Source organism: Megascapheus bottae, chromosome 10 (assembly GCF_031878675.1).
Source record: "Megascapheus bottae isolate mThoBot1 chromosome 10, mThoBot2.hap1, whole genome shotgun sequence".
Classification (NCBI taxonomy): Eukaryota; Metazoa; Chordata; class Mammalia; order Rodentia; family Geomyidae; genus Megascapheus; species Megascapheus bottae.
This window is the reverse complement of record NC_143518.1, coordinates 51,244,770-51,258,995: the sequence shown is the minus strand read 5'-3', so window position 1 is coordinate 51,258,995 and position 14,226 is coordinate 51,244,770. Positions and strand designations below refer to the sequence as shown.

Here is a 14,226-nt window from a genome sequence, read left to right as displayed (position 1 = left end):
CAATACACAGTCTGCCAACCCAATTCATGATAAAGACTTGAATAAAGAAAGTGGACTGGATTCATTTTCAACACATTTACAACTTGGGGGCTTGAGGGACACGGAAAGTAGGAGAAAAATGAGAGATGGGGTAACAAGAAATGTACTCATTCTTATGTATGCAACTTATATGTAAGATTAATCCCAATTTTAGAAATGACTAAAGAATTTTACAAGTATATTTTATGATCCATTAATTATATTATTAGTATTGTGGCTTGATAAAGCCATCTCTTGTTTTTTTTAATTTTTTAAAAAAGAAAAGGGACTGAAATAATGAAAAAAAAAGAAATCAAAGCAAATGAAAGAGACGTTCTTCATCCAGCAACATATCTGCTCAGAGCTAGAGAGTTAAGCAAGGTGATGGGGGGTATTTTCCCTACATTGGAGCAAATTGCAAAACTTCATGTCACTGTGGGAGACAAATAAAAAGGAACACCAGTATTTTGGTGGAGTAAATGTCCCATCACATCAAAGGAAGGCTACAATGCAACACACACACAGTGTGTGTCATGGATAGCCAGGAATGGAGCAGCTATACAGCGAGGTTGAAAACCAGAAAGCTTTGGTCACTTCAATTCAACAGGGAATATCATCAATACTCCTTAAACCATCACTGTTGACAAGTGACAGAAAAATAACCACTGTTTTACTCCTGCTCCTACACCTATTCCCTTTCTATATGCCCATATTTGGCATAGTCAAAGAAAATAAAGAGTCTTGTTTGCATAAATGTCATTTCATTGAACTTGAGTTCAAAAAATCAACTATAAGGGGCCTGTAGCGTGGCCTAGTGGTAGAGTGCTTGCCTAGCATGCACAAAGCCCTGGGTTCAATTCCTTGGTACCACATACACAGAAAAAGCCAGAAGTGATGCTGTGGCTCAGGTAGTAGAGCGCTAGCCTTGAGAAAGCCCAAGGACCTGAGTTCAAGCCATAGGACTGGCAAAAAAAAAAAATCAACTATAAAAGCAGACAATGATAGAAATATGCTTCACAGGAAAACCTAGAAAACAAAGTTTCAATAACATCTTGCCTTGAAGCTCAACGTGCGAGAGTATTGAAGATCTAGTTAATTATCACAGAAAAGGAATGTCTGATTGCCCATCTGTCTTCACACTGTTTCTAAGTGGTTGGCGCAGAGCAAGGGTTTGATCAATATTTGTGGTAGGGAGGGAGAGAGAAGCAAAGAGGGAGGGCTTAAATCACACACTCAATCATGTGTTCGGAAAGGCCTTTCCTCAAATATCCTGTCTCCCTTCCACTTCTTAAGCTGCTGAGTTTCGGCCAAGGCTTTCTGTGCCTGCATGTGATCATGCCTCAGTATAATTAAACATCTGAACTTCCCAGGAGGATAGAATCAAATAGACAGTCAGAGAAGAACCTGTTGGCTTCTGCTTGCTCCCCACCTTCTGCTGGAACCCCACAGGTACCCCCATAGTCCCCAGCACCCATCCTTTGTGTTTTCTCTGCAGGTCTGCACTCAGGCTGCTGTCCTCTGCACATCTGCACACTGGGCCTGGTTTGTAAGCTTCCCTCATGGTCTATTAGTTTTCTCCAATGGCTGCATTTGACTTCCAAACCTGAGAACCCCCTAAGCAGGGGCCTTGCTCCTCTGTTGTGCACTTGTTCAAGCCAGTCCACCTCCTCTCCCCATCCCTTTTCTTCAGAAAAAAATGAAGAACCATCTTTCTGGCCTGGTGCACAGGTACCTGCAGCTCTGTAGAACTCACTGGTTATTTTTTCCACATACTTGATTTTTTTCCCCGCAAGTATCCTGTTCTTTCATTTTCTTCTTCCTACCAAGACCTCTTTTCCTTGCCAAGTTTTCTTGAGGTAATGGTGGTCTTTTTTTTTTTATCACCACATAGCTATGATTCAGAGCCAGACCTCTATCTGATGAGAGCTAAAATTATTCTCTCACACACATGCACACAGGACCACAATAGGGATAAGTGAAAATGGAATAGTTTGTGAATCTGCAAAGGAACCGCCAGGTGAGGATTTATGGAGTTGGCCCTGACAGTGCTTATTTTGCAATATCCTCCCTGGAAGATTTTCTTCCTGATACTTAGTTCTTCACAAACCTTAGTAAGTTCTTATAAAAAGCACTGCACTATCCCTATTTTTTGCTATTATCTTTGTACACAATACCTTCTTATCTTTCAACCCTTACCTAACACTCCCCAAAGCCCTGGTGAAAGCTGTTAAATGTGTCAGTCAAATTAGCAAACAAGCAACACAGACCAAAAGTGGTTAAAGAATGACATGAGCATCAGTTACCAGGCCATCTGTGGCTCTAGGCTTCAGAAAAGATAAAGAGCCCTTGTCTCTATTGACACCACTGAATTCCTACTTTCTTACTTTCCAATGAGGAAACAGGCTCAGGTATTAAGTCTTTATTCACCTCTCTACTGCATAACAGAGCCAGGATTCATAGTCATGTTGATTTGTTTACATGGCATGAATTCTCTGTGTTCTACAGCTTCAGAAATGGAAATGTCATGGCCTGTCTTCAGCTGTCTATACAGCTTGACTGGCTTCACTGGCAGTGGGGAATGGCACTCATTAATTACTTGTTGTCTCCTCAAAGGGGGACGATCTGGAAGAAAGGAGACCCACAATAAATGTCTGGCAAAAAAAAAGCAGCTAAAGAGGGATGATGTATGTTTAATCAAGCTCCTGAGCTGAAAATGGAAAAGCTGTCCTTAGGCCCTCTTTACCCACCTTCATCCCTCCCCCCAGTCACGGAGCAATCTCACATCTGAACTAGATGTTTTCATGTATGGCATAACACGTGCTCCATGGCCACAAGTGCCAGCTTCTATTATGGTGACCAGCAAATGCAAGAACAGCACTGGGCTGGGAGAGATGAGCCAAGTTCTACTTCCCACCAACAGTGTGGCCTCTGGCAAGTCATACCTCAGTTTCCTTACCTATAAAATGTGTATAGTCCCTGTCTACCTCCTAGAATGCTGAGGGGAAAGAATAACAAATGATTGCATTAGAGCAACATCTCTAGTTCCATAGAAATAGTTGTTTTGTTGTTGTTGTTGTTGTTGTTGTTGTTGTTGGCAGTCATGGGGCTTGAACTCTGGGTCTGGGTGCTGTTCCTGAGCTCTTCAGCTCAAGGCTAGCACTCTACTCCTTGAGCCATATCACCACTTCTGATTTCCTGCTGGTTAATTGGAGATAAGAGTCTCATGGACTTTAGCGCCCAGGATGGCTTTGAACCATGATCCTCAGATCTCAGCCTCCTGAGTAGCTAGAATTACAAGGTGAGCCACCAGCACCTGGCTCAGAAAGAGTATTTTTGAAAAAGAGAAGAAAAAGAAGTTTGTAAATAATGTGGGGGGTCTCTAAGGTCAGAAACAATACCCTCTCGTTATCAGAACTACCTAACTTTATAGCTCAAGGGAAATTTGTGAAATTTGTCTGCTCAGTGCAGTCATCCATGCAGAAAAAAGAATGATATCTTCTCACATTTCATGTGCAAACTATTTTTCACTATAATTACAATTCATAAATTAGAAATATCTCCTGGGAATTCTACCTGCTTTCTCTCCACTGACCCCTTCTGTCCCTGATTCTTTCGTCTCTTTGCCCCCCAACACACATATGTCAGAGAACATTTTCTCCAAACAGTCAGCAGAAGAAAGATACTACAACACAGAGAGGAAATGCGTATTAAAACCCCGTTCCACCAACATAGCTGCTGTGTCCCAGGAGAAGGTATTTTGTGCTTTGAATAGGTTTCTTTAGCTATAAATCAAGTCTATTTGCAGAGGCTTGAGGTAGTGAAAAGTCTCCAACATAATGCTGAAACATCATCTATGCTCAGTGCAGGACTGTTTCTAGTCCCTTCTCTCCGTAAAGTAGGGGTGTAGGGGCGAGCTTTCTTATTGCTCTTGGCCCCATGTAGATCTTTTCCAGTGTTAATCCTGCCAATCCAGCCTGGTCAGTGAAGATTAGAAAGCCTCCTCAACCACATGAAAATAGCTTCTCATCTATGAACTTCTCCAACTTGCTCTATGTTGTCAGGTTATATTCTGTTTTGTTTTGCTTTTTTTTATGGAAGTTCCTAGCTAGGAAACACACATCCACCGTGCACATTAAACACTGTAATACACCTAAGTTTTCAAGTTCAAATTCTTTTAAAGTAGATCACACCTGAAAGTACTAACACATGACTGAGGAATCTCACAGCTAATTGAGTCTTGTCAGTGGGCTATAGGAAAGAGCACATACTGTAGCAGGGTGTTGCTACAGTTGCTTAGTCATTTGCAAACTCTTCACCAGGTACTTCCCATCATTTTTGTCTTCATGACTACATAAATGTCTCCAATTTCAATGGAAGTAATGAACACATGCCAAACTGATTCCAAAGGCCACAATCTTTCCCATACTCCAGCAGCATGTGTCCAAGCACAAAGGAAAAGAGGAATGGGTGGGTCAGGGTCTATGGTCCCTGTCCACTGACAGCTTCAAGTTTCACTGGAGCTGGGTAAAATATATAATTTGCAAAAAAGTTAACTATGCTGTAGTAAGAAATCCAGAAAGAGAGAGAGAGAGGGAGAGAGAGAGAGAGAGAGAGAGAGAGAGAGAGAGAGAGAGAGAGAGAGAGAGAGAGAGATCTAAAGTGCAAGTAAATAAACCCCAAACTAGGCCGATCAGCCCAAAGAACACAACAAAACAGATCTGGGAACCAAGTGGAGTAATCAGGATTTGATTTTTCTGGAATAGAAGAGAAAAGGAGGTGAAAAAGTGAACAGGGTGGGCCGGGAGTTTGGCCTAGTGGTTAAAGTGCTTGCCTAGCATGCACGAAGACCCGGGTTCAATTCCTTGGTACCACATATATAGAAAAAGCCGGAAGTGGTGCTGAGGCTCAAGTGGTAGAGCTCTAGCCTTGAGAAAGTCCAAGGACAGTGCTCAGGCCCTGAACTCAAGCCCAGGACTGGCAAAAAAAAAAAAAAAAAAAAAAAAGGAACAGGGTCCGAGATTGTGCTACAGATGGGGATGCCCAACTGAAATGCATAGTGGCAGGCAGGACAAAAATCAGACTTGAGAGGAAAAAGAAAAAAAGAAAAGCAAGCTGATTTTCTGACTCTAAGAATAAATGAGAAATGAGTGGTTATTTCTCCCAGAAAGTTCTGAACACTGCCCCACTTCCTAAAATAAATATAAACCAAAAGTGAAATTAAATAGCATTCCTAAGAAGGGAGCAGCAATTATTATTTTGTGATTTTTTTTCTAAGAACAGGAAAGAAACAATTAACTGAAAAGAGCAAGAAGTAATGCCTGCTATGAACAACACTAAGAATCATGACCTCTGAGTGTAAGAAACACTTTCAAATGGCTACCACACAACATTCTCCTATTTCATTTTCACTTCTACTGAGGAAGGCTGATTGTCAGGATATCTTCTTCAATCCAGTCCACAAAATGGAAACCATGCAACCCAAAGCTTGGAGATCTGTAGCAAGTCAAAAATCCCTCAGATTTCAGGTATAAAGAGCCAAGCAGTGATCTGCCCATCCTAGCTGACCTCCAAGTAGTTCATGCCTGTAGTCTTAGGGACTCAGGAGGCTGAGATCTGGAGACTGAGAATCAAAGCTAACCCAGGGAGGAACGTCCATGAGACTTCTATCTTCCATTAACAATGAAATAAAGGGAGAAAGAAAGAGAGAGAGAAAAGAAAGAAGGAAGGAAGGAAGAAAGGAAGGAAGGAAGAAAGAAAGGAGGAAGGAAGGAAGGAAGAAAGGAGGAAGGAAGGAAGGAAGGAAGGAAGGAAGGAAGGAAGGAAGGAAGAAGGAAGGAAGGAAGAGGAGTTGTGGCTCAAGAGCTATAGTACTTGTCTCAGGTACAATACCCAAAGTTCAAGCCCCAGTACCAGCAAATCAAAAAAAGTTATGTCTAAAGGTAGGTAGGGAATGACAGAGCAAAACAATTGCTACTATCTTTAGAGGGCAGATAAATAAGAAGGCGGAGAGCTGAGGAGACAAGCTGCCGTCCCCTGATATCTGTTCTTTGTACATCACTGCATTTCTGCCTGGGCACCATGACCACACAGAATAAAGACTAAATGGCTCAGCTTCTCTTCCATCTAGGGAAGACCAGGTTATCCGATTCTAGCCAACAGGTTGTTTTAAAAAATGATATAGACAACTTCCTAGTTTTATTCTCAGAAGGAAAGCGTGTGGACAGCCTTTCCCTTTCTTCTGCTTTCTGGGGAAAGAACATATGGCTGATGATGGAACAGCAGACGGGATCCCAAAATGGAAGTCGTGTGTGAACACAGCAGAGAAGCCTGGGTCTCTGGTGTCTGCAAGGCTGACAGATGAAACCTCAACTCTTACAAAACATGCTTTGTGTCTCTATGCAACAGAATAACCTATATGCTGTAGTAAAGAAGCTTTTTGTTGGGTGCTAATGGCTCATACCTGTAATCCTAGCTACTGAAGAGGCTGAGATTTGAAGATTGTGGTTTGATGCCAGCCTAGGCAGGGAAGTGCATTAGATTCTTATTTCCAATTAACTACTCAAAAATAAAAGCCAGGGGTGGAGCTGTGGCTTAAATTGGAGAACACTACCTTTGAGTAAAAATGCTCAGGGACGGTGTCTAGGCCCTGAGTTAAAGCTCCAGGAATTGCATCAGAGAAGAAGGAGGAAGAGGAGAGAAAGGAGGAGGGGGAGGGGGGGAGGAGGAGGAGGAGGAGGAGGAGGAGGAGGAGGAGGAGGAGCTGAAGGAGGAAGAGGAGGAGGAGGAAGAGGCAGCTTTCTTTATAACACTGAAGATACCCTTCAAAATTTTAGGGGATTCTCAATTATTCAGAATGAACACATAGCTAAAACTTTAAAGGAATACTGAGTAGAAGTATAATGTGTTTCAAATGTCCTAAGAGAATTTTACCCCTCTCCTTCCTCCTAGGAAGGTGTGACTCCCATTACACACACACACACACACACACACACACACACACGCACGCATGCACGCACACACACTCTCTCTCACACACACACACACGTACACGCACACACGCACGCACGCACACACACTCTCTCTCTCTCTCTCACACACACACACACACACACACACACACACACACACACACGTACATTCCAATGGATTTATTAGGTAAGATCATGCAGAAAACAACATGTCTCACTACATGGATCAGCTATGCTCAACCCTTAGCACACAATAAGCATTACATGAGAAACTTGTGAAAATTGGGCATCTGGGATTGCAGGGCTAGAGCTTCCAATCTGAGGAGGAGCTGGGAATTTTATATTTTTAAAACAGAAATCTCAGATGATTCCGGAGCAGGGGACTGCAAATGGGTGAGGTGGGAGGGTCCCAAGTCCAGTGATACAGGTCACTAGAGCCCTACCCCCCAGAAGTGAAGGTGATTTAAGCAAGTCATGAGGAGTGGGCCCTGGGAGGAGACTGACTGAAGCACTGCTCAGGAAACTACCTGGCCCCACAGGAGAATGCAGCGAGGCTCGTCAGGATTCAACAGGTACTCGGGCCAGGCCCTGGGCATTAGCGTTGTCACCGTTTTAAGGAGTGAAGGTGGAACAGTCTGAGGAGGAATAAGTGAATTCCCAGAGACACGTATTGCACATTAATGAGGCAAGAGTCTTCCCGGGAGGCCTGGGGGTGGAGTGTCTGGACCCCTGATGTTGGGAGAAAAGAGGAACGAAGGCAGCTTGCTCAAAATGACAGTGTGACAGCAATGACATTATGAGGAGAGAAGCAGAAAAGTACAAACCCATATTTAGAAAATGGCAAGTGTCTCTTCACCATCAAATCCTCCTGGAGAGACACCCAAGACAGGGCCCTGTCCCTAGCTTTATATTGAGATGAAGTCAAATCTGCCAACCTTAGAGGTTGGGGAGAGGTCCTTCTCACCAGCCGGTGGACGGGGCCAGCAGCACCCGTCTCCATCCTTCCCCCCAGTTTTCCACCACATAGACCATTGACTCCTTGACTTTACCACCTCTGAGGATGGCACTCCCCAAAGCCTGAGTCCAGCCAAACCCTCCTGCATCCTGTCTGTGGAGGCACTCATCAACCACCTGTTGACCGGGGCGTGTTCACTGCCAGACAGTCACTGGAGGGTACCGTGTGGCTTCTACTTTCCTCAACACAAAGGAAAGACTGGTGTGTAAAAATGTGCCTCTATTCACAGCCCACCCCGTCCCCGGTATAGAGAACCACTATAAATTCACCACAAGGAAGGCAGAGACACAGAAGAGGAGGCCAGCTGACTCCTGAACAAGCCAAGACCCAAGACTGGAATGTAGATATAAAACCAGGCCATTGGAGACACTTTCCATTCAGTTTTTACTTCTTCCTAATGCAATTTTAAAATCTTAACTAAGAAAGGTAAACCAGCTTGCAAATCTTTAGTTTTCCTGCTTCCTGGTATCATGTGAGAGATAAATCAAATTGTTATAAGATATTCAAAGCAGAGACTAGCCAGAGAAAGCTTTGATCATCTACATTATGCTAACTCACTTCAACAGAATAGCCACAAAAATACTATTATTATACGATTATAATATCATACCATTATAATATCATACTATTATCACTATCATCCTGGTATGGAAAGATACACATGAGGAAGAATATAATGGATACTTCACAAACCTCCAAGATCTTTTCCCTCTTCATGAGGTGAAGTGAACTGGAAAGGTGGCAACATGGAGCCCTTGAAGTAAATGCAGACTGTGGCTAATAGTCCCATGCTAGGTATCTGAATGTGAGTGTCAATCAGATCCCAGGAACTGTACAGAAAGAAGGTAAGTATATGCGCATGTGCACACACTGGCAAAAAGCAAGAGAAAGATTCCATCAATCTAATTAGACATCAGGATTGCCCCGAACAAAGGTGGCTGGGAGTGTGAGTTTACGAGGATAATTACCACTCATTACACAAACTGCAGTAACTTTCTTGTTAGCACAAGAATTTGTCAGACGTGTGTCACACGGAAAGTGGAACAGCTGTAACTGTAAGTGATAGGTTGTTGAAAAATAGCTGATTTGCTAAGCACCAAGTCCCTTAGTCTGTAACATGATCTTGCTTCTTAAGTTAAAATGACAACAACAGCAAGCAAGCATACCAGGAGAATTTTCAGTGTCAGGACTAAGCACGGAGGGTGGATGGAATCTGCATTGTAGTTTACATCAACATACTCTAACATCTGTACTGTTAGCCCGTCACCATCAAAGGGGCGTGACCCGAGCCTAAGCCCTCTCTTTCCTGCTTCCCAGTCCCACATTCTTGAGAAAGTGAACTAACTTCCCCAAGCCTCTGCTTACTAAGAAAATAGAGATAATATTCTCTAACATCAGCAGTCCTTGCAAGTGGCAGACATGTGCAATGTATTTAACACAATATCTGGCAGATAATAAGCGTGAAGGAAACAAGTGTTGAAGGCTTGTTCAACTAAGCATCATACGTGATTGCATGATACAGAAGGACTGTGCATTAGACTTCCTTTTTCAGTATAAAGAAATGGAAATAGCACTTCACTCTGAAAAGAAGGGGAAAGAAAAGTAGTAATAACTGAGGTTTCCCCTGGATACCTAGGAAATTGTGCTCTCCATGGAAGAGCAGTTTGGAGAACGGAGGAAAAATAATGCTTATCATTATTATATGCCACCAGAGTTGTTTTCTTGTTCTCAGTAAGAAATTACAAAGAAATCTAGCAACTGAAAGCCCTTGGGGAGCCAATGGAATGGGACCCATTTTCTAACTGACCACTCTTAGTAGATTCTCTATAATGGATGCAATGAGATATTCAACTCACAAAGCATCTCATCTCCCTCCCTGCATCCTCCCGAACATTTTGTTCTGAGCGTGGTATATCTGTTGAGTACTGAGTACTCCAAAGCTTTGCAAAATGCTGCAAACAGGCTGAGAGCATGCCTGCTAATGTGTGAGACCTGAAGTTCCATCCTCAGTGCCATAAAACACAAACAAAAAGCTGCAAGCCTTGACCAGAAACAGGTGTCTTTAAGGCAGCAACCCTTCTAGAAGAGCAAAGGTCTTAAATTCTTGCATCTCAAGTTCTAATTAAACAGAGGCAATTAGCCACCCACAGATCCTTAACACTGCATCCCGTGGCCAGGCAATCATCTCTATTAAAACCCAGTTTAAAAGAAGGAGCAAACCTAAAAGCCCCCATAGACACAGCGTTCCTACAAAATCAATTACGCATTTGGATACTTTCTGTAAAGACTCAGGCAAACTGCCTGCAGAGGAAAGCTTTTACCCAAAGACTGCATCAGACATGATGAGGTTGTTGTTAAGAAAGGAAGAGGGAGGCAGCCAATGCGACCATCTGGAGAAACAAACTCCACTCATAGAGTAGGATGTGGACATGGTACGTCCAGCTGAAGTTTCTGGTTTTGCCTGGTTGGTAGGATAATTAATTCATAAACCCTGCCATGAAGTACCTTAAGCCAAATCAGTTTCAGTCTATAGTAACTGGAATTCTGAGTGTCGTCCTGCACAACCAGACCACTGTCCACACCATAGCATCTCCAGAACACCCTCTCCCTGGCCCAGTTTGTCCCTCAAGTCCTGACAAAGCAGACAAGTCCAATCCACTCAAGTTTATTGGTTTTCTCTAACCTAGCACTCACAGATCCCTTTAATGAAGGGATTCCTTGTGGTTTGCAGCCAGAGATAGTTTCCAGACTCCACAACAGCAACTGCTCACACAGTAGTCAGTAGGGAAAATGACTCAGATTTAACACCTGCCTCGTTACTCCATTAGTCTAGTCCTTCTTGATCAAACATGAGCCTTTCTTTCCCTTGTGTGTTTGTGTGTTTCAGAGTTGGAAATTTTCTCAGCTATCAAGCAGACATCAAAAGTGGCCTAGACTAGCATGGTCCAAGGTAAGTATGATTCTATTTTTTTCTAGATGCCATATTTTTTTCTCCCCTGGTTCTAGGGCTCAAACTCTGGTCTTGGATGATGTTGCTAAGTTCCATTTTGCTCAATGTTATCACCCTACCTCTTGAGCCACAGTGCCACTTCTGGTTTTTTCTGTGATTAATTAAAGCCACATTTAATAAGAAAAACGATTGATTGTAATAAAATGTTTCATTTCACCTAGCAGACCAAGAAGATGATCATTTCAATATAATTAATATGAAAGGTAATCGGTGAGATTCCTTGCACACTTTTTATCATGAATTCTTTTCTCTATGCAGTTCTAGAGCTGAGTTTCAATTAACATGTAGCTAAACCTAAGTTAATAGTGCTGTAATGATATTAGGAACTTACCTAGAGTACATTTCAAGTGCAGGTACATTACAAGAAAAAGGGCAATGAGGTGAGAGGTTCATTTGTTTCACAGTTCATTATCTATACCAAAGCATCATGAGGCATATCTTTTATTGAAAAGAAGCAAATCGGCTGGGTGCGGTCTGTAATCCTAGCTACTCAGGAGGCTGAGACCTGAGGATCACAGTTCAAAGCCAAACTGGGCACTAAAGATTGTGAGACTCTTATCTCCAATTAACCACTAGAAAACGGGAAGTGGTGTTGAGGCTCAAGGGGTAGGGCAGTAGCTTTGAGCTGAAGAGCTCAAGGACAGCGACCAGACCCAGAGTTCAAGCCCCATGACTGACAAAAAAAAAAAAGCAAATTACCTGACTTTTGTCACTGTAATCCCTCTGTACATCACCTTTATTATAATTAAAAAAATAAAAATTACAAAAAGAAACACACAGCAAAGACCTGCAATTCACTGTTCTAGGTGTGCCTTACTAAATCATATAGCTAATACCATCTTATTTTAACTTTATCAAAATCATAGAGACAGGGCCGGGAGTTTGGCCTAGTGGTTAAAGTGCTTACCTAGCATGCACGAAGAACTGGGTTCGATTCCTCGGTACCACATACATTAAAAAAAGCCGGAAATGGTGCTGAGGCTCAAGTGGTAGAGCTCTAGCCTTGAGAAAGTCCAAGGACAGTGCTCAGGCCCTGAGCTTAAGCCCAGGACTAGCAAAAAAGAAAAAAATCATAAAGAAATCACCCAAAGCAATCATTGTCTCTAAGAGAATGATGGATAGCCTGTATTCTTCTACTTCCTACATGTGTTTTTCAACACTGAGTTATGAGGAAAACTGTAAAGCTAGTCTTGAGCAAAATATGTTTTCTGTTTTAAGCCATTATACCTTTGCTGTTGGCTGATACAACCCATATGGTTGAAGCACTGGCATAGCCAAAAGGCATCTCCCCCACCCCAGCCACCATACTTACAGCCAATCATCATGATGGCCACAGCAAAGATCTTCTCGATGTCTGTGGATGGGGCGATGTTCCCGAAGCCCACACTGGTGAGGCTGGTCATGGTGAAATACAGTGAGGAGATGTACACAGAGTTCTTACTGGGACCACCTTCCCATTTCCCTGAACCAGACCCATTAAACTGGTAAGGAGTGCCAATGTCCATTGCCAATTGGTAGAGCCAACTGTTGTTGCGGATTGTCTTGGTGTCCTCATCAAAGATCTCATAGTCCCCGATGCTGTACCAGATACAGGCCATCCAGTGTGCAGCTAGCCCAAACACACACACCAGCAGGACTAGCACGGCAGCTCCATATTCAATGTAATGGTCCAGCTTACGGGCTACTCGCCCAAGACGGAGCAGCCGGACAACTTTCAGAGAGCTGAACAAGCTGCTGATGCCCTGGGAGAAGAAGAACACAACATCAGAGCCAAAGAACCAGTGTCAATGCTCCTTTCCCTTCCCCCACCAGTGCAGCTGTTTTTAAGCATAGTACATGCCCATTTGGGGGAACATTGTACAACCCTTAAAAATGAACATTGGAATTCTATTCCAAAGCACATGGAATACAGATAGCCATTAGCGTTCTTCTTCTTAAATTAAAAAACAAATAAGCAGATACTAAAACTAGTAGAATTACATTGTGCATGAGAAAACAAATACACATGAACAACTTTCCATACCATTACTTATTTTAAGGGTTGAAAATATTTCATATTATTGAACATGAAATATTTTTAAAGTTACATTCACATTTCTTTCACATTGCACAGCATTATATAATGGCATTCCATTGTGCATAAGCATACCAAGTGTTAGTAATAGGCAGGAAACACGAAAACATTCACAATGCCTATGGCTACATGTCAAGTCATGGAATTACAAACAATTTTGTTACATATGTATATATATATATATATATATGTTACACATGTATGTATTTACTTAATTCTTTTTTTCTTTGGCCAGTCCTGGAGCTTAAACTCAGGGCCCGGGCACTGTTCTTGAGCTTTCTCAAGGCTAGTGCTCTACCATTTGAGCCACAGCATCACTTCTGCGTGTGTTGTATTGAGGAATTAAACCCAGGGCTTCCGGCATGCTAGTCAAGCACTTTATCATTAGGCAATGCTCCTGGCCCCTTACTTTTTGTAATTATGATTATCACTATTATAATTAGAAAGAAAGTATTTGAAAACAGTTGTTAAAAAATTTAAAGAACTGGGGGCCGGGAGTTTGTCCTAGTGGTAGAGTGCCTGCCTAGCACACACGAAGACCCGGATTTGATTCCTTGGTACCACATGCATAGAAAAAAGCTGGAAGTGGTGCTGAGGCTCAAGTGGTAGAGCTCTAGCCTTGAGAAAGTCCAAGGACAGTGCTTAGGCCCTGAGCTAAAGCCCAGGACTGGCAAAAAAAAAAATTAAAGAACTAAAGAGTTAGCTGGGAAGGATTGAGATTGTATTCTCTCAGGGAAATTACAAATATTTGGAAAACCCTATCATTCTGTCATGGTAACCAGACACCACTTACTTAAACACATCAACTGAGGAAAGTGAGTGCTAGAAGGAGCTTTATGGTTTCACCTGGCTGTGCCTCTTCTCTTTCAAGCTAGCAGTCATGAATCCAACCAGGTCGGGTCTATTCTCCACTTGATAATATTCTATTCAACAACACTAAGATGATAGAAAGAACTGCATGTGCTAGGAGCATGCTGTGAATCTGGATGCTTCAGTGACTTCTAGCTTCCCTTCTTTAGATAACAAAGAAGGTAGACCAAATGATCTCTTGGTCTTCTCCATTCCCCAACAGACTATCAAATGCAAGCAGATTTGAATAAATGACAGAAGCCATAACATCAAAGCCCTCCAACCTCCCAAA

General features: G+C 42.5%; 1 protein-coding gene across 2 annotated transcripts in view; it reads right to left on the bottom strand.

Moving 5' to 3' along the window:
• Positions 1-14,226, bottom strand: part of LOC150058436 (voltage-gated delayed rectifier potassium channel KCNH1) — a 301,331-nt gene that overhangs the window by 157,954 nt on the left and 129,151 nt on the right. For both annotated transcript variants that reach the window (XM_090341256.1, XM_090341257.1), the window contains exon 7: positions 12,324-12,753. In XM_090341256.1, the coding sequence (XP_090197382.1) occupies positions 12,324-12,753 (430 nt within the window). The remainder of the gene's footprint in view (positions 1-12,323; positions 12,754-14,226) is intronic.